We start from the raw sequence: 26,005 nt of genomic DNA on the forward strand, positions 1-26,005 counted from the left end.
CCCTTGTAGAAACATATAAATCATAGCAGGTTTGTAAGAAACGTCGATAAGGTGTTGGTACATTGGTCTGGATCTGCAAAGAGTAAAATAATTAGAAGTCTTTGGCAAAAATGGTTGTACAGGATTCTTCTTGGCTGCATATATATAATTATAAACAGATAGCTATTGAGACATTAGACTTAAGGGGGGAGGCACCGCCATAAATGGTAAAATACCGGTGGTTACAGGTGTTGGAGCAGCACCTTTTTTAGGCTAGGTAAGATAGAAAGATTTCAAGTTCTACGAGGAGTCAGGATTGAAACAAATCTTCAGTTTAGGAAAGAAATTAAACAGCACAATTCTAGCACATTGGATCACCAATCACAGCCGTCAATTATAAATTTTCACCAATCACAAGAAATTTTGTCTCCACCAAGTTGTGTCTCAGTCCTAGGTTATTGCATTGATGAATTAAAGTCACCCAACCCAGTTGACATAATCTGCCTCTCTGAACACCATGTGACCACTGGTATAGGAACTAGGCCTAAGCACAATGAGAAACTCAGACAGGAGAGTACTACAAATGTTAGAATAAGCAAAGGTTCTCATAAAAGTATAATTAAAAATAATGTAAGTATATTTCATCAAAATATTGGGAGTTTAAAGAATAAAATAGATGAGCTTTTGGTTTGTTTAGAAGATTTAGAAGCTGAGGATGAAATAGATATACTATACCTGTCTGAGCATCACATTGTTACTGATATGGATAAGGTAAATGTAAGTGGATATAAGCTCTCTGCACATGTAATTAGAGAAAATATGGAGGAAGGAGGAGTTGCCATATATGTCAAAAGTTATCATTGTGCAAAAAATATAGAAACAAAAAAGTTTTGTGTAGAGAAACATATAGAAGCATGTGCCTGTGAGCTTAAATTAAATAAAGGCACATTTATAATTGTAACTGTATATAGGTCCCCATCAGGAAATTTTCATCTATTTCTGAAAAATTTGGACTCCTTGTTGTGCTATCTGTCAGACATGGGGAAGCAAATCATTATTTGTGGGGACTTCAATGTAGATTCTCTGAAAGAGGGTAATAGGAAAAGGACCTTGGAGTATTACTCGGTTCTTTCAATTTGACATTCGTTATAGATTTTCTTACTTGGGTGGTAAACGATAGCAGCTCACTGATAGATAACTTCTTTATAGACCAAGATAGGTTTAACCAGATAAATGCTCAGCCTGTTGAGAATGGTCTTTCTGATCATGGTGCACAGCTAGATACAATATATGACATAGCTCCGTTCAGCAGTACTAAACAGTCCTCCAAAGTAGTACGTTCAGTCAACGATTTAATAATTGCAAATTTCAGGGAAAGCCTACACCAGTTAGACTGGGATGAGGTGTACCATGAACCTGATGCCAATTTAAAATATAATTTATTTCATGACACTTTTGTAAATGCATTTTAAAACTGCTTCCCCAAGAAAATAGTTAAATATACTCGTAAGAAACCATGTAACAAACCATGGCTTACTAAGGGAATAAAAATATCTTGTAACCGGAAAGGGAAATGTTTCTGACAGCAACAAAGAGTAGTGGCCCAGAAACTATCAAACATTATAAAAACTAGTGTGCTATATTAAGAAAAGTTATTAAAAAATCCAGAAGTATGTGTATCATGTCTGAAATCAGCAACTCTGATAATAAAATTAAAACAATTTGGAATATTATTAAAAGAGAAACAGGTCAACCAAGAGCACATGAAGATAGTTTTACCATCAAATTGAATGAAAACTTTACGAACAAAAAGTCAGAAGCTGAAAATATTTTTAATAATCATTTTCTAAATGTTGTGGATATAATGGGATCCAGGTGTTCATTAGAAGATGCTAGGCTGTTAATGGAAGAGGCCATACCTATGCAATTTGATACAATTGAAAGCTCACCCACTTCTCCCTCTGAAATTAGGAAAATAATAAACTTGCTTAAAAGCAAAAACTCACATGGAATTGATGGCATTTCCAGCAAAAAAATTCTAAAAGCTTGTTTTCAACAGATAAGTAAGATTCTCAGCCACCTGTGTAATAGCTCTCTGGAACAGGGCATTTTCCCTGATAGACTGAAATATGCTATTGTTATACCTTTGCATAAAAAAGGGGATAGATCTGATGTCAACAATTACCATCCAATCTCCCTTCTAACAGCTTTATCCAAAATTTTTGAGAAAGTAATGTATTCAAGAGTAGCTTCACATATCTGTAAAAATGAAGTACTAACAAAATGTCAGTTTGGTTTCCAGAAAGGTTTTTCAACAGAAAATGCCATATATGCTTTCACCAATCAAATTTTGAATGATCTGAATAACCGAACACCACCCATTGGGATTTTTTGTGATCTCTCAAAGGCTTTTGATTGTGTAAATCATGAAATTCTGCTAGACAAGCTCAAGTATTGTGGCATGAGTGAGACAGTGCATAAATGGTTTAATTCATACCTGACTGGAAGAGTGCAGAAAGTTGAAATAAGCAATTCTCACAATATGCAAAGATTAGCACATTCCTCAAGCTGAGGAACTATCAAGAATGGGGTTCCACAAGGGTCAGTCTTGGGTCCTTTGTTGTTCGTAATATATATTAATGACTTGCCATTCTATATTCATAAAGAGGCAAAGTTAGTTCTCTTTGCTGATGATACAAGTACAGTAATCACACCTGACAAACAAGAATTAACTGATGAAATTGTAAATAATGTCTTTCAGAAAATTACCAAGTGGTTCCTTGTAAATGGACTCTCATTGAATTTTGATAAGACACAGTACATACAGTTCCGTACAGTAAATGGTATGACGCCATTAATAAATATAGACCTTAATCAGAAGCATATAGCTAAAGTAGAATATTCAAAATTTTTAGGTGTGTCCATTGATGAGAGATTAAATTGGAAGAAACACATTGATGATCTGCTGAAACGTTTGAGTTCAGCTACTTATGCAATAAGGGTCATTGCAAATTTTGGTGATTAACATCTTAGTAAATTAGCTTACTACGCCTATTTTCTCTCATTGCTTGGATATGGCATCATATTTTGGGGTAATTTATCACTGAGGAATAAAGTATTTATTGCACAAAAGCGTGTAATCAGAATAATAGCTGGAGTCCACCCAAGATCATCCTGCAGACATTTATGTAAGGATGTAGGGATATTCACAGTAGCTTCTCAGTATATATTCTCTCTTATGCAATTTGTTATTAACAACCAAACTCAATTCAAAAGTAATAGCAGAGTGCATAACTACAATACTAGGAGAAAGGATGATCTTCACCATTCAAGATCTAACTTTGGCACAGAAAGGGGTGAATTATACTGCCACTAAAGTCTTTGGTCACTTACCAAATAGTATCAAAAGTCTGACAGATAACCAACAAGTATTTAAGAAGAAATTAAAAGAATTTCTGAATGACAACTCCTTCTACTCCACAGAGGAATTTTTAGATATAAATTTTAAAAAAGGAAAAAAAATTATTTAAAAAATTTAAAAAACAACAAAAATAAAAAGTTGTTATATTAACTTAATTATGTTGTTAAATTAATTATGTCATGTATTGGAAAATTTGACTCATTCCACATCGTTACGAAATATCGTATTCATGATCCATAGAACTAGTATTAATCCATTCTAATCTAATCTCTAATCTTAGGCCATACGTTACTAAGTGCCTTGTTAGAGGTTGCTTCCTATCAGCTGAAGGCTGTGCTAATTTACTACTGGACGTTCCGAGCAAGAGTGGACAAGAGCTCACTAGAAACTTGATACAAGCTGTGGAGCAGGGATAGCAGCGCTGGTCGCGACTCGCGGGTCCAATGGTACTTATACAGACCGCGGTCGATAATTGCAACCCCTAACAAGTGTGGTATCTAACGTTGATACCAAACTTCCGACTGCATCTATATTTGGTGCTAACAAATTTCTCTTTCAAGAACCGTTGCCAGTCTCTATTCTATATCCTCTCTACTTGAGTCATCATCAGTTATTTTGCTGCCCACATAACAAAACTCGTTTACTACTTTCAGTCTCATTTCCTAATCTTTCCCTTAGCATCACCTGATTTAATTCGACTACATTCCGTTATCCATGTTTCGCTTTTGTTGGCATTCATCTTATATCCTCCTTTTGACACACTGTTCATTCTGTTCAACTACTCCTCTAAGACCAGCAGAATTACAGTGTCATTAGCAAAACTAAAAGTGTTTATTTCTTCTCCATGAACATTAGTTCCTATTCCAGATTTTTCTTTTGTTTCCTTTACTACTTGCTCAATGTACAAATTGAATAACATCAGCAATAGGCTACGACCCTGTCTCACTCCCGTGTCAACCCCTTCTTCACTTTAATGCCACTCAACTCTTATAAGTGCTGTTTGGCTTCTGCACAAGTTGTAAATAGTCTTTAGCTTCCTGTATTTTATCCCTGCCACCTTCTGAATTTCGAAGCCAACATTGGCAAAAGCTTTCTCCAAGTCTACAAACGCTGTAAACGTAAGTTTGTCTTTTCTTACCCTATCATCGAAGATAATTCGTAAGGTCGGTATAGCCTCATTTCTCCAGAATCTAAACTGATCTTCCCCAAGGTCGGCTTCCAGCAGTTTTCCATTCTTCTGTGAAGAATTCATGTTAGTATTTTGCAACCATGATTTATTAAACTGGTAGTTCGGTAATGTTTACACCTGTCAGCACCTGCTTTCTTTGGAATTGGAATTATTGTACCTTCTTGAAATTTAAGGGCATTTCCCCCATTTCACACATTGTCCTCACCAGATGGAAGAGTTCGGTCATGGCTGGCTCCTCCAATGGTATCAGTAGTTCTCATAGAATGTCATCTACTCCCAGGGTCTTGTTTCAACGTAGATCTTTCAGAGCTCTGTCACATTCTTCTCACAGCATCATATCTCCCATTTCACCTTCATCTACATCCTTTTCCATCTCTACAATATTGTCTTTAAATTCATCTCCCTTGCAAAACCTTCTATATACCTACTCCACCTTTCAGCTTTCCCTTCTTTACTTAGAAGTGGTTTTCCATCTGAGCTCTTGATTTTCATACAGTTGCTCCCCTTTTCTCCAAACGCCTCTTTATTTTTCCCCATGTGTGGTATCTATCTTTTCCCTGGCAATATATACTTCTAACTCCCTGCATTTATCCTCTAGCCATTTTGCACTTCCTGTCATTCTCAGTATTTAAATGTTCGTGTTCCTTTTTGCCTACTTCACTTGGTGCATTTTTATATTTTCTCTTTTCATCAGTTAAATGCCATATCTCTTGTGATATCCAAAGGTTTCTTAAAGGCCTTGTCTTTTTACCTATTTGGTTCTCTGCTGCCTTCACTATTTCATCTCTCAAATCTACTCATTCATCTTCTTCTCTATTCCTTTCGCCTGTTCTAGTCAATTGTTGCCTAATGCCCCTCTGAAACTCTCAAAAACCTCTGGTTCTTTCAACTTATCCATTTGTCATCTCCTTAATTTCCTACCTTTTTTGCAGTTTGTTCAATTTTAATCTACATTTTCTAACCAATAAATTGTAGTCAGAGTCTCCGCATGGCACTCAGAATGTCTTACAGTTCATAATCAAGTTCCAAACTCTCTCTCTCTTGCCATTAAATAATCAATCTGAAGCCTTCTGGTGTCTCCAGATCACTTCTGTGTATACAAGCTCTTGTATGATTCTTAAACCAAGAGTTAGTGATGATTAAATTGTGCTCTGTGCTAAATTCTGCCAGGCAGCTCCCTATTTTACTCCTTTCTTCCAGCCCATATTCACCTACTATTTTTCCCTCTCTTCCTTTTCCTACTGGCAAACTCATATCCCCCATCACAGTTAAATTTTGTCTCTCCTTTAACTATCTGAATAATTTATTTTATGTTATACACTTTTTCAATCTCTTCATCATCTGCAGAGCTAGTTGACATACACTCTTGGAAATTGAAATAAGAACACCGTGAATTCATTGTCCCAGGAAGGGGAAACTTTATTGACACATTCCTGGGGTCAGATACATCACATGATCACACTGACAGAACCACAGGCACATAGACACAGGCAACAGAGCATGCACAATGTCGGCACTAGTACAGTGTATATCCACCTTTCGCAGCAATGCAGGCTGCTATTCTCCCATGGAGACGATCGTAGAGATGCTGGATGTAGTCCTGTGGAACGGCTTGCCATGCCATTTCCACCTGGCGCCTCAGTTGGACCAGCGTTCGTGCTGGACGTGCAGACCGCGTGAGACGACGTTTCATCCAGTCCCAAACATGCTCAATGGGGGACAGATCCGGAGATCTTGCTGGCCAGGGTAGTTGACTTACACCTTCTAGAGCACGTTGGGTGGCACGGGATACATGCGGACGTGCATTGTCCTGTTGGAACAGCAAGTTCCCTTGCCGGTCTAGGAATGGTAGAACGATGGGTTCGATGACGGTTTGGATGTACCGTGCACTATTCAGTGTCCCCTCGACGATCACCAGTGGTGTACGGCCAGTGTAGGAGATCGCTCCCCACACCATGATGCCGGGTGTTGGCCCTGTGTGCCTCGGTCGTATGCAGTCCTGATTGTGGCGCTCACCTGCACGGCGCCAAACACGCATACGACCATCATTGGCACCAAGGCAGAAGCGACTCTCATCGCTGAAGACGTCACGTCTCCATTCGTCCCTCCATTCACGCCTGTCGCGACACCACTGGAGGCGGGCTGCACGATGTTGGGGCGTGAGCGGAAGACGGCCTAACGGTGTGCGGGACCGTAGCCCAGCTTCATGGAGACGGTTGCGAATGGTCCTCGCCGATACCCCAGGAGCAACAGTGTCCCTAATTTGCTGGGAAGTGGCGGTGCGGTCCCCTACGGCACTGCGTAGGATCCTACAGTCTTGGCGTGCATCCGTGCGTCGCTGCGTTCCGGTCCCAGGTCGACGGGCACGTGCACCTTCCGCCGACCACTGGCGACAACATCGATGTACTGTGGAGACCTCACGCCCCACGTGTTGAGCAATTCGGCGGTACGTCCACCCGGCCTCCCGCATGCCCACTATACGCCCTCGCTCAAAGTCCGTCAACTGCACATACGGTTCACGTCCACGCTGTCGCGGCATGCTACCAGTGTTAAAGACTGCGATGGAGCTCCGTATGCCACGGCAAACTGGCTGACACTGACGGCGGCGGTGCACAAATGCTGCGCAGCTAGCGCCATTCGATGGCCAACACCGCGGTTCCTGGTGTGTCCGCTGTGCCGTGCGTGTGATCATTGCTTGTACAGCCCTCTCGCAGTGTCCGGAGCAAGTATGGTGGGTCTGACACACCGGTGTCAATGTGTTCTTTTTTCCATTTCCAGGAGTGTATAAACTTGTATTACTGTGATACAATAAAGCCTGTTTTGCAGCCAAGATTTTTGTATCTCCACCGAACAATATGTTTCATTGTGCAGCGCTATAGAGCACACTATGTAAGGCCAGTGCTGGACAGATACCCCATACCTCATGTAACAGACTTCATTAATATAACACGTGAACGCCGAGATATTTACCGTCATTGATTGTGAGAAAGAGTACTCACAGATACTGCTCACCCCAGAAGATGTGAAAGAAACAGCCATCATTACCCTGTTTGGTCTGTTTGAGTATCAATACATCCCTTACAGTTCAAAGAACACAGTGTAAACCTGACAACTGTTCATTCAGTGCTTTAGTAGGACCTGTACTTACCAGCACTCAGTACCAGTAGTTATAGGGTTGACCATATAGAGTACCAGAAGTACTAATACCTGCAACTCTATGGCAATATGGACAAGCTCTTAGAATACCAGTCCTACAATTCTTTAAAAATTCTATGAATTTTCTGAGTTGGTCAGTTAACAGAAAATAATCTCATATGCTATATCTAATAATGAGTGAGACATTAATATTAAAGACAGATATTATTGTTTGCAGTACATTACAAAGGACTACAAAGAAAAATGTGCTTCAGCAATGACATTAACCATCATCGACCGCTTATACCAAACCAAGTTAAATGTTAATCAGTAATAGTCAATACAATACCTCAATGTTTAGCTTTCAGAAAAAGATCTAATCTATGTTTTATGTTAAAGAGACCCATTATGTCTAGAGTTTGTTTACATTTGAAAGAGAATCTCTATTCCAGTAGCATTTGGTACGGTGACTTATTAGGAACCAGTAGTTATGTATCTGGGCATCAAATAAGAAGCAAATGAGTTTACTAAAGAAATTAAAACAAAATAAATGTGCCGAAACCGGTGAAGGTGAAAATAATATTGCAAATATTTTGAATAAAGATAGTGACAGTGCTGAAAGTGCAGCGAAAAGGCCCATTTCAGTGGAGAGTGTAGTAGGTGCCTCTGAAAGCTCTTCAAGAAACTGTTTAACATGGTCATTCAATGACACTACTCTTTTGCCTCACTGTTGTATCTCAGATCAATGGGGTTATTTTAATGCTGAGAATCCATGAATAATTATTAATAAATATAACTTAGGATGTAAGATATGTTCAGAAGTAAATTTTATTCCTAACAAGCCGCAGGGACTTCATATTTCACTGTGTAAGTTAACAAATATCTTAGTTACAGCACTGTGAACCAGTTTTTGTGCTAAAAACAAGACAATGTGGAATAACGAATGTCTTTTTTTGCTGGTATTGTAATTATTTACATCATTGTTCCTTCTGAAGTGCAATTAATGTTTTACAACAATCTTCATAAGGGAATAAATGTACTGTGAAGCAGTAGTTAGAATGTCCAACTTCCTAAACAGATGTCTACAAGATGATCTTGGATGAGCACACATATTATTCTTACAGAGTGCTTTTGAGCAATGAAGACTTTCTTTTTTAAAGATGGGTTCCCACAGAACGTTATTCCAAGTGACATCTCTGAATGAAAATATGCAAAATATGTCTACTTGCTGATTTCTCTGTCCCCAAGATTTGCAATGTGACTGAACTAAGTTGTTTTAGGAGTTTCAAAGTGTGCTTTTTCCACTTTAAATTCTCATCAATATGGACACCTAAGGATTTTGAGGTGTCAACAGTATTTATTATTTCTTCACAATGTGTTATGCTTGTCATTGGTTTAGTAAACCCTGTCATCTGCAAAAACAACTAATTCTGCATGTTGTATACCAACAACCAATGAAATTCAGTTTAAGAGAAGCCTAAAGGATTTATTGGTGGCCAACTCCATCTACTCCATTGATGAATTTCTCAGTAGAACCAACCGATTTCTGTGTGTGTATATATATATATATAAAGTACAATATAACTTCTGTGCAATTTCAGTGCAGTAATGTATTCATTGTAAATAAGTGTGTGTGTGTGTGTGTGTGTGTGTGTGTGTGTGTGTGTGTGTGTGTGTGTGTGTGTGTGTGTGTGTGTTAAAAAGTGTTAAAAAGTGTTAAAAAGTTGAGGAAAAATATTCGTGAACATAAATTAAGTAAATCATACATATTTGCATCCGAAATGGTAGAATTAACGAAAAAGCAATAGTTAGAACCAGGAGCTATAAAAATGCAACAAGAAGAAGATAAAACTACTGCTCGTGTTTTTTGTACAGCTTAAAAAATTGCAAAATATCAAAGACGTTATAGTGATATGACAGTTGATGTAGATATCCACTCTCTTTAACAGGCTCAATATGAAGTGAATAAATAATATAAATTTCTCTTGCACTAATATCGTATCTCATATCGCTAAAAGACTGCGTGAAAGGATCATGAAATGTGCTGTAAAAAACAAATAGAAAATAAATGTATTAATAGAGGAACCTACCACACTATAGATATGGTTGAACTATACAGTGGAACAGCTTCTAGTGTTACTACTGCTCTTTTAAAAAAAACTCAGCTTCTTTGGAATGAGTAAGGAATATTGAAAAGAATGTGTTATATGTTTTTTTATGTGATGGTGCCTAAACAATGATGAACATAAACAATGGTGTAGGGGCACAACTTAAAAATTTGTATTGTATACTGGCATTTTAGCAACCACTGACTGGCTCCATCATAGAAGTCCATGGAATAAATTACATTCCGATGTTTGTAGAAAACCTGTATGTGCTAAACAATCAGTTTCCTAAGAACCAAAGGGAACTAAACCCCTGTGTCAAAGCTTAAGGGCAGTGAATGTTGCATATTGGTGAAATTTTTGCAGTTCCATGGTTTTCATTGTGAAAAAGATCTCTACAAGCTGTATAGATGAACTTACATATTGTTTGACACATTCAGAAAACAATTTGGAATAATTTATTGGAAAGCTTTGACAGTTTATATTCGTATTTCTACAAGGCTGTGAATGAAGTTTCAAGACATCAGAAAGAAAGAGGCAAATATTCTGGTTTACAGAAATATTTTGTAGGTGCTGAGTTTGTATAAAATGTTGGAACAATTTGGATGCATTGATAGAATAGGTGACCTACATGTGAGCTTCAAAAGATGGAAATGAGACTCCTAACAGCAGACAAACTGATATAAAGAAGTGTTAGAGTATTTCAGTCATTACAGCAAAATCCTGGTCATTATGTCAACGTAGATAACAGTATGACTAAATTAAGAGAATTCAGATCTGTGCCTCTGTCAGGAGCCAATAAAAAGCAAATCATTCATGTGGGAAAGTTTTACAGGACTCTTCCTGCCAATTTAGAATCAGTATTGTTAACTACTCAGTACTCTTACACTGGAATGTCTCAGGGTTTGCAAAATAGTAGTAGTTATTATCTCCTCTGTCATGTAACTGTGTTAAGTACATGTGAATGGATCAAGAACTTAGATAAAATGTGTGGAGAAGAAAATAGAGTTAATTTCTGCAAACAGTCTCAGACAACAGGAAAATTATAATAGCTTTCGGGAAGTACAAGGTATATAGAAATATTGAAAGGAAGCCTTTTGATCAACTGCCACTGCTTTGTGCTTCAGACACTATTGCTATATCAACAGTTGAGTTTTGAATGCTCATTTATCTCCATGAGTGAGAGTATAGCCCCTTCAATAAGTGCTCTTTTGGTGGATCGTATGTCTAATTTGATGTACGTCAATTTAAATGGACCTCCTCTTTCTGACTTCAACCTACTACCATATGCGAAATCCTGGCTTACAACTAGGGGGCCATCAGCAGAGGAAGCCCCTGCTGTAAAATAAAAATGACACCAGAGTAACATCTCTTCAAGCCTGTCTGGAAAATTTTGAAGGATTAAGTGAGTACCAGAAATTGTATTTTTCCAACTAAAGCCCTGGATTCTTAAACCAAGTTCTTCGTATTCTGTTATTTAGATGACATCCTAGTGTTCACCATCTCACTGTAACAACACAGATTACATTTCAGGCAGCTCTTTCAATTACAAAGGTAACACAAGACAGTCTTAAATAAAGACAAATGTTTAGGCAGAGAGAATGTGGACATCCTTGGTTTCAGAATGTCAGCAGCAGGCATCCTGCCATCTCACCAGAGAGAGTGTTTAGCAATCAAAATATACCAGTTCTGCATACCTACAAGGGACTAAAACTCTTTTTGGGAATGCTAAACTAGTACCATCAGCACATGCCCATAGTCACAGCACTAAAAGTGATGTGTCGGCAGAAGTGCCGACACAGTGTGTCTTGAGGAGACCGAAATGCACGCTATAAGCTCACGCAGGATGGCGTGAGGTCTGAAACAGGATACATAATGAATGCTATAAAGAAAAGTACATAGCTTCTGGAATACTTAACTTTAATCCATCATTTGTATACAGCGTTCTTGATGATACAAGTGAGACTCTCTCTAGAAATGGTTAATGGCGCCTTGCTAGGTCGTAGCCATGGACTTAGCTGAAGGCTATTCTAACTATCTCTCGGCAAATGAGAGAAAGGCTTCGTCAGTGTAGTCGCTAACAAAGTCGTCCGTACAACTGGGGCGAGTGCTAGTACGTCTCTCGAGACCTGCCGTGTGGTGGCGCTCGGTCTGCGATCACTGACAGTGGCGACACGCGGGTCCGACATGTACTAATGGACCGCGGCCGATTTAAAGCTACCACCTAGCAAGTGTGGTGTCTGGCGGTGACACCACAAAAAGCACCGCTGACAGACATCTTAAAATGTAAGTAATCTGAAAGACAAAAAGTGAAGTAACCACAGGATCAGTTAGATGTGTTCCATAAACTCAAGGACTACCCAGCTCATGCTGTGCTTCTTACACATCCTTATCATGACACACCAATACTATTAATGGTAGACGCCAGCATTGCAGCAGCATGTCAGAGGAACAACGCAACCATTGGCACTCTTTTTAACAGCTGCTCATTCAACCACAGCAAACGTGGAGTGCAAAACATAGGAAACTGTACACAATCTACATACAGTACCCATTTCAGAGGCTCAGTAGAAGGAAATCGTTTCATAGTCTACACTTATTGCACTCTATTAACAGCGTTTTTTGCTGTGGACCACGGCTAGCCAAGGAACTGTCAGTAGTATACATCTTGCAGTTCACCATCAACATAACTCACATCAGTGGTAAACACAACAATGTAGTGAACTTCTTCTCGCACTGCTGCGCTAAGGTGCAGGCTATTCCAGGAAAATAAATTGCAGAGTGACAACAGGCAGACACCAGGCTGCAACAACTACTTGTGCAGCAAAATTCCGCACTCAACCTAACGCAGTTTTACATGCCTCTAACTACAACCAATGTTGTGGTGTAACATGGCCCACAACATGCAGTTCCCATGTACACCACAAGAGTTTTGACATCAGATATTTGTGGCCTTCCATAACATAGAGCATCTGATGTCAAGGCATCAGTCAAGTTGGTCACCTAGAAGGTTATTTGGCCACGCATAAAGAACGATTGCTGTCAATGTGTATAATCCTATGAGATCTGTCAGCAGAACAAGATTGCCAGTCACAGCTTGGCGCCATTAGGTGCAATGCATGTGTATGTGGATTTGGTAAGACTGTTCCCATCACAGATATGGAAGCAGAACTGTTGGAAGAGCCCTGATTTCGAACTGGATCACAAGATTTAAGGATATCCCTAACAACTGATGGTGGGAGACAGTTCAAGTCTCAGTGTTCCACGAGTTCCTGCATCAATGTGATTGCAACCATATCAGAAGCACCAACTAAGTTCCACAGAGTCTTAAAAGCAGCTTTAATATCCAACAATGGCCAGTGAGCAGAATCAAAATCACTAGTGCTGTTAGGTCTAAGAACAGTGGTTAAAAATGACCAGAACTGCTCCACAGTACAGATGGTGCATGGAGAACAATTATGACTCTGCTGATCTCATCCCTACCAAACCACAGCATGTTCCAACAACAGAAGCCATGGTATAGTCAGCCAATGGATAATGTCAAATCTAACCAAAAGAATGTAGAAAGCTGTACTTAGTAATTCAACCAGTGTAGTCTGGGAACATTCTGACTGGAGAGGATAAATGTAAGGGGTTCCCCAAGGCTCAGTCTTAGGTATATTATTGTTCCTTATATAAGATTAGATTAGATTTACTTTCATTCCAATTGATCCATAGTGAGTAGGTCATCCAGGATGTGGAACATGTTGGAAAAACAACAATACATGACAGATATATACAACTCAAACAAATAAGCTAATGTACCATTCCACAGGTCCCAAGTGGAATGATTGTCATTTTTTAATGAACACTATATGAAAGAATCATTTTACAAATACAAATGCACTGAATTTAAAATAAAAAAGGTTTTTTATTTATTTATAATGTAATAAACGTGTAATACAACTACTATAATACTTATTTACAATGAACACATTACTGCACTGAAATTGTGCAGAAGTTATATTGTACTTATATATATATATATATATATACAGAAATCAATTGGTTCTACTGAGAAATTCATCAATGGAGTAGATGGAGTTGGCCACCAATAAATCCTTTAGGCTTCTCTTAAACTGAATTTCATTGGTTGTTGGTATACAACATGCAGAATTAGTTGTTTTTGCAGATGACCGGGTTTACTAAACCAATGACACATTGTGAGGAATAATAAATATTGTTGACACCTCAAAATCCTTAGGTGCCCATATTGATGAGAATTTAAAGTGGAAAAAGCACACTTTGAAACTCCTAAAACAACTTAGTTCAGTCACATTGCAAATCTTGGGGACAGAGAAATCAGCAAGTAGACATATTTTGCATATTTTCATTCAGAGATGTCACTTGGAATAACGTTCTGTGGGAACCCATCTTTAAAAAAGAAAGTCTTCATTGCTCAAAAGCACTCTGTAAGAATAATATGTGTGCTCATCCAAGATCATCTTGTAGACATCTGTTTAGGAAGTTGGACATTCTAACTACTGCTTCACAGTACATTTATTCCCTTATGAACATTGTTGTAAAAAATTAATTGCACTTCAGAAGGAACAATGATGTAAATAATTACAATACCAGCAAAAAAAGACATTCGTTATTCCACATTGTCTTGCTTTTAGCACAAAAACTTGTTCACACTGCTGCAACTAAAATTTTTGCTAACTTACACGGTGACATAAAATAACTGACAGACAGTAAAGTAAAATTTGAAAACAAACTGAAAAGGTTTTGCTTTGACAACTCCTTTTTATTTATTTTATTTTATGTATTTATTTAGCATGTGTGTCATCATACAAACGATATTGCACTTGTCATACATAGAAATTAACAATATAGAATATACAAAATGAAATTGTCTACAATTGGATTTGTCATACACAGAAATTAAAATATAGAATGTACAAAATGAAATTGTCTATAATAAATGACAGCAAACTTACAGTTTCTTTCCACATACATGGTTTATAGTAATTTGTTTCTCAGTAATAGTATATAACTAGTACTATAGATGGTAAAGTATAATAAAGGCTGAAACAATCGAAGATGGAAAATTTTGGTGGTTAGTAAGTAAAGTCATTTTCTTGTTCTTCAAGATATTCATTTATTGAGTAGCAACATTTATTAATTAAAAATTTTCTAAGTTCCAATTTCAAATTTGTATTGTCCTTTAAATCTTTAATGTACTGAGGCAGTGCATTATAGAGCTTAATGCCCATGTGGCTTACATCCTTCTGAGTTCGTGTTCTTCTTACTTGTTCTATGTGGAGACCATTCTTGTTCCTTGTGTTATAGTTGTGACAGTGTGCATTTCTGTGGAGATTGCTTAGATTAGCTTTGGTTAAGTGTACATATTTAAGTATATATAGACTGATGGCAGAGTAAGTATTCCTAACTTTTTGAAAACAGATCTGCAGTGAGCTTGTGTCGGACTGTGGGTAATTATTCGAACAGCCCATTTTGTAAAATAAAAATGTCTTTCAAATTAGATTTTGAGCTGACCCAGAACACTATTCCAAATGAGGCAACATAATGAAAGTATCCGAAGTACGCCATTGATGCCTTCTAGGGTGCAAACATTTGCCATAACTATCAGTGCAAAGCAGGCTGAGTTAAGTCTGTGTGTAAGAAATTTTTCATGGTGTTTCCAATTCATAGCTTCATCTATATGCATTCCTAACACTTTTGCAAAATGCACTCTCTCTATTAGTCTGTCATCCAGTTCTAGATTAATGCCTACATCCTGAATCATTTTACCAAACTGTATGTAATTTGTTTTCTTTGCATTGAGTGTGAGGAGTGTGTTCAGGTTGGTTGCACCAATAATCACACCCCTTTAGCAGTAGTTCATTTATTAACCTTAACATATACAAGGATCACAAAGAACTAAACATGGCGGAACAGCCAAAGATAATGCTTAGAGTCCAAAGGTGAATGCATATCGATGTTGGTGTCGATTTCATCGGCGCCACAAGTGTAAGTTTATTTGCACTGAACCAAGTCTCAATACTTCTTAGGATTTTGTCAGTAGTTGACTGTAACGAGTTTTTAAAGTCGCTCACTATCAGAATTGTGTCATCTCATATAGCACAATTTTGGCTGTACCATATTGTAACGGTAAATGATTGACGTATATGAGAATGAGTAGCAGCCCTAAGATGCTGCCCCAGGGTGTTCCTAAAGGAACTATTTTTGCTTCTGAAACTAACCTTATTTTTTTATTTGAATTTACAGTTTTGAGCTCTACAATCTGAGATCTGTTTTTGAGATATGACTCAAACCACATTTTACCTCTTCCTCTAATACCTACTGCTTCCAGCTTATCAAGGAGGATTTCATGGCAGACCGCATCGAAAGCTTTAGATAAATCTAAATTGATTTCTACTACACTTTTGTTTTTCTCCGAATTTTTAATTATTTCTTGAGTGTAGTCTATGACTGCAGTTTCTGTGCTTCGTTTTGCACGAAAACCATGTTGATTACTATTCCAAAATTTATTATTGTCTAGGTAACTAGTGACTCTCAATTTCGTCAATTACCCAATTGGAGGAAGCAGGAAGAAGTGATATGGGGCGGTAGTTTTCTATTTTATGTCTGTCTCCATTTTTAAATAGTGGCCTCACTTTTGAGATCTTCAGTCGCTGAGGAAACACACATTCACTAAAGGATAAATTTGCAATACGTGCTAAAGGTTTTGCAATCTGCACTGCAGTCCTTATTATGATTGAAACTGGTACTTCATCAACACCCACTGCCATTTTTGGTTTTAAGCTTCTAATCACTCTAATTACTTCCTGTTCATTTGTTGAAGGAATATTCATGCTGCAGACAACCCTTGGAGCATGTATTATTTTTTGTTTTGTGAAGTTTACGTTTAGTGAATGTGATACATTTAAAAAATAGTTATTAATATGGTTTACCATTTCCTTCTTTTCTATATTGCAATTTTCACTGCTTTTGAGTATTATTTCTTCCTCTTCTCCCAAGGTAGTAGTTTCATTCCTCACAATGTCCCAGCTAGTTTGTGGTTTGTTGTCTGAGTTACTGATTAAATTGGCATTATATAGCAACTTTGCCTTTGCTATTGCCTTTTAGTATATTTTCTGTATGTTTTTAGATATTCTACAAACTGTGTATCTGAGCAACTTTTAATTTCTTGGTTCAGTCTTTTCATGGTTACACTGGAAATCCTGATGCCTGTAGTTATCCAAGGTTTGTGTGCTTTTTGTTCTGAAGACTCGGACCTCACCAACTTCTTAGGGAAACACATTTCAAATTGTGACATGAATATCGAAGAAAACGTATTATATGCCTTGTTTTCACTTCATTCTGATCTCACATCTGTCCAGCTTTCATTGGTTGGACATTAAACAAGATGTGTGCAGTTTTCTTTAGAAAAAATTCTTTTATAAGTGTGGCAATATGTTTTTTTTCACATGCATTTTGGAAACAGTAAGCACAAGAGCATTGTGATCAGATAAACCAAGGTCAGTGTTATTTACCTCCATTTCAGTGGAATCTATGTTTGGGAATATATTATCTGTGAGGGTCTGTGATGTGTGTGTTATTCGGGTAGGACCTATTACATGGGATAACATGTTAAAACTCTGTAAAATATTCAGAAATTTATCTTTAACCATATTATTGCACATAAGATTTATGTTAAAATCCCCACAAAGAAGCACAGTAGCGTTTTCATTTTACCCAATGTTTAACATAATTTCTAGTTTTGAAAAAAATTTATCTACATCTCCATTTACATCTATCATTTTCCTTTGCTTACCATACAACTCAATAGCAGCTGCTTCAAAATGCTTTTCTGTACTTAACTTTTCAATATCACGTCTCCTTTTGAATTTTGTCCCTGTTTTTATATAAATACAGTCACCACCACCTCTGGCATTTTCCCTACAGTAAGAGCTAGCTAGTCTAAAAGGGTGTATAATGATGTTGTTTAATTCATATTGCTGACACCAATGCTTCAAAAGACACAAGCACTCAATGTTAAACTCATATAAAGCAACTTCTAGTTCAAGGTATTTATTTCATAGGGACTGAATATTTAGATTCATAACTTGAAAAGAATTTGATGGGAGCCTAGATTTAGTTACACTTACAGTTTATTTTATCGAACTGGCCATAGAGAAGTTGGTTGTCTGCACATTTGTAGAAAGTTCTATACTTCAACTTTTCCGTTCTGGGGTAGAAAAAATCCTGGTACATTCTTGAAGGTCATTTTGACCTTAAGCTCATGTTTCCATTCTTTGGTGTGTCGGTTGTCATTGTAGGCTGCAATGGTCTTGTTTTTCCGTTATTCTTGCAACTACTTGGAATGTGGAGTGTTTCCTTGGATTATTGATCTCGCTTTCAGACTTCTGTGTGCTTGTTCCAGCAGGATTGAGCTGTACTGCATTTGTTATTACATTGGTTCTTGAAGCTGTTGGAGTGCATAATTTGTTTTGGACTAGTCCTTTAGGCACAGCTTTCATAGTTACAGAAGGTGCCGTGGTTGTTACCATATTAGAGTACTGTGTTGGGTCTTCTGCTTCTATTTGTAATACAATAGGATCATCATCTTTCTTGTCAATAAATTTTCAGATGAGCTTTTTAATTTGTGTACAGACATATTGTTTTCCCATATTATTCAAATGTATACCATGTCTGGTATAATGCACTCTTTCTAAGCCATCAAGTTTTAAAAACAATGTATTTGGGAAGGCTTTGGTAATCTTTTCAAGTTTTCTGTCCGTGACTTCAATTTCCTTGTTTACACACAAACTTGGAACTAGGCCTAGATCTTTTCTGAATGGTATGCTTGATAACACTACATTTAGATTTTTTAAATTATTCAGGGCCCTTCTGGCTGATCTGATAGCTTCTCTGTCGTTGTTTTGGTAGACATCATTTGCACCACCAAATATTAAAAAAAAAGTCCTTTTTAGTTAGTGGGCCTGCTAGTGTTTTTCAGTCCTGTGTGACTTCATTCATTGAAGCACCCAGCTGTTGCATTAGCTTCTACTCCATACAAGAATTTCTTCTATTACTGTAAAGTGTAAACGGTAGTCAGTAGGAATTACTAAGTCACGTCTATATGTTAAAAAGAAGAAAAAGAAGAAGAGGAAGCTTATAAACGTTCAGCATGTAGCCAAATTTAAAAATTAATTTCCGATGTGAATGCAAAATGACTTGCTCCACATCATTACGATTGATCGTGCAAAATGATCCATGTAACATGAAACTAAATACCAGAGGCGACTATAGAGTCAGCAGTTACAAAGAAAGATGGCACAAGTATGTTCCATGACAACGCAGAATCGAGGAGCTAAAACGAACTTCGTACACAAGACCAGACAACGACGCAATTCTGGCCGAGAAATGAGAGCTTACGGCTTGCTTTAAGACCGCCCTACACTGGACCCAAGTGTGTTCAAAAGAGAGACGTGTACACCTTGATAACAGAACGGAACGCCAAAGAAGTGACGGTTCAGTCACTGACACAAATAAGAGTCGAATACGCCCACCAGATTGGAGGGTGCACGCCGCTCTCCCCCTCACATGCCCTCAGACTCTGAAAACCAGGAAGAAGCTCGAGCCATTCCACCGAATCAATTAAGGCTGTAGATACCATCACCGCTGCAAAGCGGAGAAGCCTGTGTCACGTAATGTACAAAAGGAAAGTGCAATAAATGTGTAATGTGCAAACTACTCTTGAATCATTCAGTGTAGAGTCATAGCTCACCAAGCAAACAAAATCTTAGAAGTATTAAAACGCAACGTTAGTTATAAAAAAATAATTAATTACAAGACTGAAGAAAACAATGAACTCAGTACCATTGTTGACTTCTAAATTTTGATGGCTTAAAAGTATTAAAAAAAATAGATGTATTGACTAAAATGTACACATAAAGCCCGGTCCACACGCAACGATCTGTCTGCGCAGACATCGGCGCAGATGTCTGTACATGCAAAAGATCGCTGCAAATGTGGTGTGTTCACACGACACAAACCCCAATCTACTACTCGCCCGCCATCTGTCGGTGTAGAAAAGAAATATCAGTGGCAAGCGACTACGCTCCCCGAAAACGTCAAAATTTAATTCAGTTATTTTGAAAAATAGAAATGGAGGAAGTTCTGTTGTGGTCTGTGTTCGCAACTTGTGTTGCAAAAAACATTCAGACCAACCGCAGGAAACAGAGAAAGCGGTCAAAATGGTGCAGACAGTGGCTGCTAAAGCGAAAGCAGTTTTGTCACGTAAATTTACTGCGAGAGTTGCAGGGCGAACCTGTTTTGTTTTACATAACCTCGTGTTCCATTTCCTCGCACATTGGTACTCCAATTTCATCTTCAATTGTACTCCTGCTTGGTCTTGGCGTTTCTTGATCACTAAGAAAGCCAAGTAGATCAAAATACCATAACGTTGGCTGGTATACTTGATCTACTCCTACACCAGATCTTCTAGATTTCTGAACTTTGGATAACTCTTTTCGGTAAACAGTTCGCTGACAGACTAATTTACTTGACTTGCCTTCATGAACTCATCTTTCAGGAAAGCGTAAATAGCTTCACATGTGTTGGGTATTATTTCACTCAATGCTTGTTTCGATATTGCAGATGAAAATTCCAAATCATTGTAGCTCCTTCCTGTTGCTAGGAATCTTAATGTTACTGCCAGGCGTTCATGAGGAGAAATTTCCATTCTCATACAAGTATTTTTCTCATAATATGAGGGGTTAAATGCTTTAAGAGATAATTATAAGTTTCGACATCCATCCGCAAATAATTTCGCCAGTTCGCAACGAAATTATTTTTTTATTACCGTTTCTCTGTTTGCCGAGGCGCCAACTGCCCGCAATTTTTCAATTAGAGCATTGTATGCTGCTGTCTTTTTGTCTCGGTCACTATATTCTTTACTTTTAATCATCCACAAACATGGGTGGTTTCTGTATATTTCAATGAATTCACTTACAAACTCTCGAGAACACTGACGAGTATCAGCCATTTTAATGCCCTGTGCACACAAATACAAACACTACACTGAGCAAACAGCTGTTTCGCGCCAGATTTGCGACGATCTCCTGTCCACACGCTCCAACTTGTCTGCGCAGATGTGGTTTGAACCGACAGATTTGAGAGGTTTCGCTCAAACCTCCAACTCCAACTTCCAGGTTTGCACACACCTCAGGTTGGTGCAAAACTTCTGTTCACACGCAACGATCTGTCTGCGCAGATGTGATGTGCGCAGACATTTGCGCAGACAGATCGTTGCGTGTGGACGGGCCTTAACGTGATAGAATCGACAGTTGGCATCGACTTCTGTCAATTTGTTTCGAGTCGACAGTAAAGATTTCGATTGTATTTGGAAACAAATGTCACGTGCACAGTGCTGTGTTGTTTCGTAATTTTTAATTAAAAAAACATTATGGTGCTTGACGAAAATGATATGACACTGGTCGGGCCATGAAGTACTTAATAAATGATGTTCACTGTATTCGCTTAATGTGCTCGCCAGTGTATGCGTAGAGTGTCCACATAATTCTTGCCAGAAAATCAATCTGCTCGCGTTGTTTAAAACGTCAAAAGTATCACAAGCGTCATGAGTCAGGAAAAAGACCGAGATGTTTTGTTGTATGCACCTTTCGAGTCATTCGTACATACAACGTTTTGGCACAAACTCTCGCAAATTAAACTTGAAATAGACAAACTGAAAGAAGAAGCCAGACCAGTATGGGGTTGTTATACTTGTACCACACCTCCCGCAATGTGTTCTGTCCATGTTGATTTTAGTTCGTATAATCAGTGAGTAATGTACATATAAACATTCCTTCCACCATTAAAGTAAGCCAATCGTCATATACAATATTTACCTAGATAACGACTGTTAACAATGTACATTTCGTTGTACAGAGACTTTCAAGATCAACCACTTGCATTACCGATGCATGGGACTATTATAAATAAGAACACATTAGAGTCATTCAAGGAATATAACAAAGTGCAGCTTTTAGATGAATATGGACAAAACTTATTGTCTTCAATAAGGACAGCAGAAGCTTTGAAAAATCCGTCTCTGCTTTCCAGGTTTATCTTGCTGACATACGCTGTAAGTGTTATAATCAGAATTTCTGCAAAAAAAAGTGTTTTTCATGGAAGAATATTTTCCGTCATTTTCATTGCGTTAACTAATAAGTTGTGACTTTCCATCAGTTTCAAGGAAACAATATCTAATTCTATTGATTTTTTTTCTGAATAACAGTTATTTCAGGAGTACTAATCATCACATCTTTTGCAGGATTTAAAAAAATACCACTTCTATTACTGGTTTGCATTCCCAGCCATAAACTTGCCATCCATTAAACTGTTTCGACCGCCAAGAAAACTGAACACATTATTTAGTGGAGATCAGGTAAGTATATAGTGTGTGTAATTTTTAGCAGAGTATGTGCTGTAGTGTTCATTAATGGTAACCTTGAACTGAGACTTGAACCTGGATACTTGCTTTTCATGGGCTCTTTAAAATTGACAAGTCCTTAAAGCTGAACTGTAAGGGCACTGGTGTTTGTCAACATAAAAGTGATTGCTGCTCATATGCTCAATATTATGTTATTGAATCAAATTAAATATCAGTGTAAATATCATTTGCTTGAAGTCAGGAGCAGCAAAGTGTTAACAGTAATCCTTGTAAATGAACCCTACCACAGTATTACCCTCTGCAGTGAACAATATTTCTGTAATATATAGTAAATTTGAAGTCATACCTGCCCACTGCAACATCTGACATGACCCTTTCTTGCACTCAGGCTGTCAAATCCTGTTGCCACTATTGGTAAAGATATGTCAAATAAGTTGTAAATTATTTTGGTAATGTTGTATCATCTGGTCAGCTGATAACACAATATTTTGGTGCCCTTTGTGTTCTACACCAGCTGTATTGTGAATTCCAGGAGAGAAATATAAGGCAGTAACTTACTGTACAAAATATTCGCAAGTATAGGCCTACTGTCTTACAGATAAAAGCTATGTATTGGAGCCCCCTTGCATTTTCCAATGTGGCGGACATATATATTAGGTTTCACTACCGGTCAGTCTGTTACAACAACCAGATTTTCTACTTTCACATTCGCTGACTTCCCCAGCTCACAACCACCCTAACATAGATCTTGGGCTACACTACAAATCAGTCTGTCACCACAAATAAGATTTCAGGGGGAGTCCAACACAAAAAATGGTGTGTCTGGTGATTGACTTTATTTATCAGAAATGTTGTGACATGTGCTAGGGGTGTGGGACACATTCATAGGTGCATGTGTTTGTGGATACCAGTGAATAAAGAATTTTATGTTCGAAATTTGACTCTGTAAGTTACTAGTATTTCTTTCACTGTTTTAACCAGCCATACCCCCTGAAAACATTAGCCTATAATGACGGCATATGGCAACATCTCTGTGTCCTCCACCCTCCTCTCTGCAAGATGAAAACACACACATTTTAAGTTGTGTAAACTAGTCTATATGTGATAAAACCTGGTCATCGAAATCCTTATGTGGTACTCTATATTTAGGCTTTTCATTGTTTCTCTAAATCACTTAAAGTGACTGCAACTTTGTTTGTTTGAAAATATTCACATAGAAACTAGCATGGTGAGCGAGAATGAGGAAGAGTAGCAACTGTGACCATTAAAGAACAAAAGCTAACTGAAACAAATAGATTTGCATGACCAGTAAATTAGAGAAAGGAACAGTAGCATCGTATCTCAAGGAAGAATTTCAACCATTTAGTTGTGGACAGAAGTGGGTAGAAGAACTATGGATCAGATTTAGCGAAATGGTTGACTTAATGCTATATAGATATGTAAATAGTAAAAACAGTTCCTGGTGAGAGGGATGCTCAACAGTATACAGTCTGTGTAAGGACACAACATTTACTATACATTGGCTAAAAACCGAAGCATAGGGCTATAGTTTCAGATAAGCTAACTGAAACAAGTTTGGTTGTCAAGAGGGCAATGAACAACAAAGCCACAGTGGCTGCCATAGCTCAGTCTTATCGAAACACCCATCCCAAAATGGAAAGAAATAGTGGTTGTCTGTAAGGACTTTTAGTATCACCAAAGTTATTGTTCTGACACTTAAGAATGACACTGGAATTGAGTATAACAAACCAAAAGCATGAATGCCGAAGTCCATTTTCAAGTGTTTCTGTACAAAGGAGGACCCAGGATACTGCTCCAGTTTAATTCTCTCGTCATTGCCAAAATATATAGATATTAGTTTCAGAAGAATTGTGGAATGACTGAAGTTACCAAAACTGAAAAAGGACCTAATGGGTAAAGCTATACAAGATTTACAGATGAGTTAGCCCATCTTTTAACCATAATATGCTACAGATCCCTCAAACAAAAAACTGTGCCCAGTAGTTGGAAGAAAGCTTAGGTATCATGTGTATTACAGTATTCTGCTTTAAATGTTTTAAATATATATTATATGTATATATTTTTTAAATATATGTTCAAATTTGATGCTGTTGTGAAAGTCTGAATAGCTGTAATTTAAAATTTTGTCTCGGGCCATGCCAGAGTAGCTTGCTGGACCATATTACCATTACAGTTGCGCCTATGCTGGAATGTGATAATTTTTGCCAATTTTTTAACCTTCTATGAAGGAAAACAGCATACTTCTTCTCTTAAGAAGTGCGTATATTGAATCTCAGTGTACAATCACTTATTGTGCAACTTCTAACAACAGGGAAACATTACTCATATGTACAATCTGAGTTTGTATATTTGACTAATGACTTTTTTACAGTTCTCTAGAACTCTTCTGTTCTGCCGTGACATCATTCAACATTGTCATGCACATGTGTTTTCTCGATGGTGCACTGCACTGCTCTGGAGTGGGATGCCGACTCATGGAGATTACACACCCTGTGCATTTACTGCAACTCATGGTAACAGTGTGATTGCTGTCCTGGCTTGGAGACAAGCAGCATCCATGCTTATAAGTGTTACGTCTAAAACAGATGACAGAAACCCACAAACAGTTTTCCATCCATAACTATTAAACTAATACATGGTTACAGCTATCATGACCACAATTTCATTACACTTCACTTTGCCTGAGTGACATGATACACCATCAACATTTGTCTTCAAATAACAGCCATGGTCTCCAACCATGTCATCATATGACAAAATTACAGTACCTGTTGCTGCAATGAGAGATGGGAATACACTAATCATGTCCTTTATCAGAACAGGTAGCAGAAAGGCAGAAAGACAGATTAGCTGAGCATCTTGCAGAAAGTTTAATGTGGGCCATGAGCATTCAACACAGTATCACACTGTCTGTCTTTATAGTTGAGAGGTGTGTGCATCTGCTTGCTGTGTGGTGGCTTCAGATTCAATTCCTAGTACTGCCATGGATATTTTTCTTTGATGAAAGTGTGGTAACAGGGTACACTCAACCTCGTGAGGCTAGTTGAGGTATTACTGGTTTCTGTCCTGGCTGGTAGAGTGGTGAGATGACACTATGCCCATCCGTACCATATCCAGATGGCATCATGTGTACAGCGAAGGTGATGCAATGGCCAGTTAGTATTGTGTGGCTAACTGAGTGTTTCAGACATCCCCCAAGAAGTTTGTTGGGGCACTTGCTGTTTGTGTTGTATTTTAATGATCTGATCTACAATATTAATAGTAACCTTAGACATTTTGCAGACGATGCAGTTAGCTGTAATGAAGCACTGTATGGAAAAAGCTGCACAAATATTCATTGAGATCTTGATAAGATTTGTAAATGGTGCAATGATTGGTTGTGTGCTTTATACTAGAGATGTAAAATTTTGCACTTCATGAAACACAAAATTGTAGTTTTCTGTGACTGCGATATCAGTGAGTCACTATTAGAATCAGTCAACTCATACAATCTTGTTGTAGCTATTTATCAGAATATGAAATAGAATAATCACATACTCTCAGTCCTGTCCTAAGCAAGTATCAGACATCTGCTCAGTAATTGGATACTAGGAATATTCAGTCAGCCTCTAAAAGAGATTTCATACAAGATACTCATGCAGCCCATCATGTTGCTTAAGTTGTGAGACCAATACCAAATAGGCCTAATAGGGAGTATTGGATGTATACAA

The 26,005-nt window shown here is 37.9% G+C and overlaps 1 protein-coding gene across 1 annotated transcript in view; it reads left to right on the forward strand.

Annotated features, from left to right (window-relative positions):
* The first annotated feature begins 21,224 nt into the window (after nucleotides 1-21,224).
* LOC124590150 (ubiquitin-like modifier-activating enzyme ATG7) overlaps nucleotides 21,225-26,005 on the forward strand; it is a 100,275-nt gene continuing 95,494 nt past the window's right edge. The window contains exons 1-3 of the mRNA XM_047131626.1: nucleotides 21,225-21,661; nucleotides 21,770-21,965; nucleotides 22,155-22,268. Coding sequence (XP_046987582.1) covers nucleotides 21,459-21,661; nucleotides 21,770-21,965; nucleotides 22,155-22,268 — 513 coding nt within the window. The 5' untranslated portion in view covers nucleotides 21,225-21,458. The remainder of the gene's footprint in view (nucleotides 21,662-21,769; nucleotides 21,966-22,154; nucleotides 22,269-26,005) is intronic.

This window comes from Schistocerca americana, chromosome 2 (assembly GCF_021461395.2).
Source record: "Schistocerca americana isolate TAMUIC-IGC-003095 chromosome 2, iqSchAmer2.1, whole genome shotgun sequence".
Classification (NCBI taxonomy): Eukaryota; Metazoa; Arthropoda; class Insecta; order Orthoptera; family Acrididae; genus Schistocerca; species Schistocerca americana.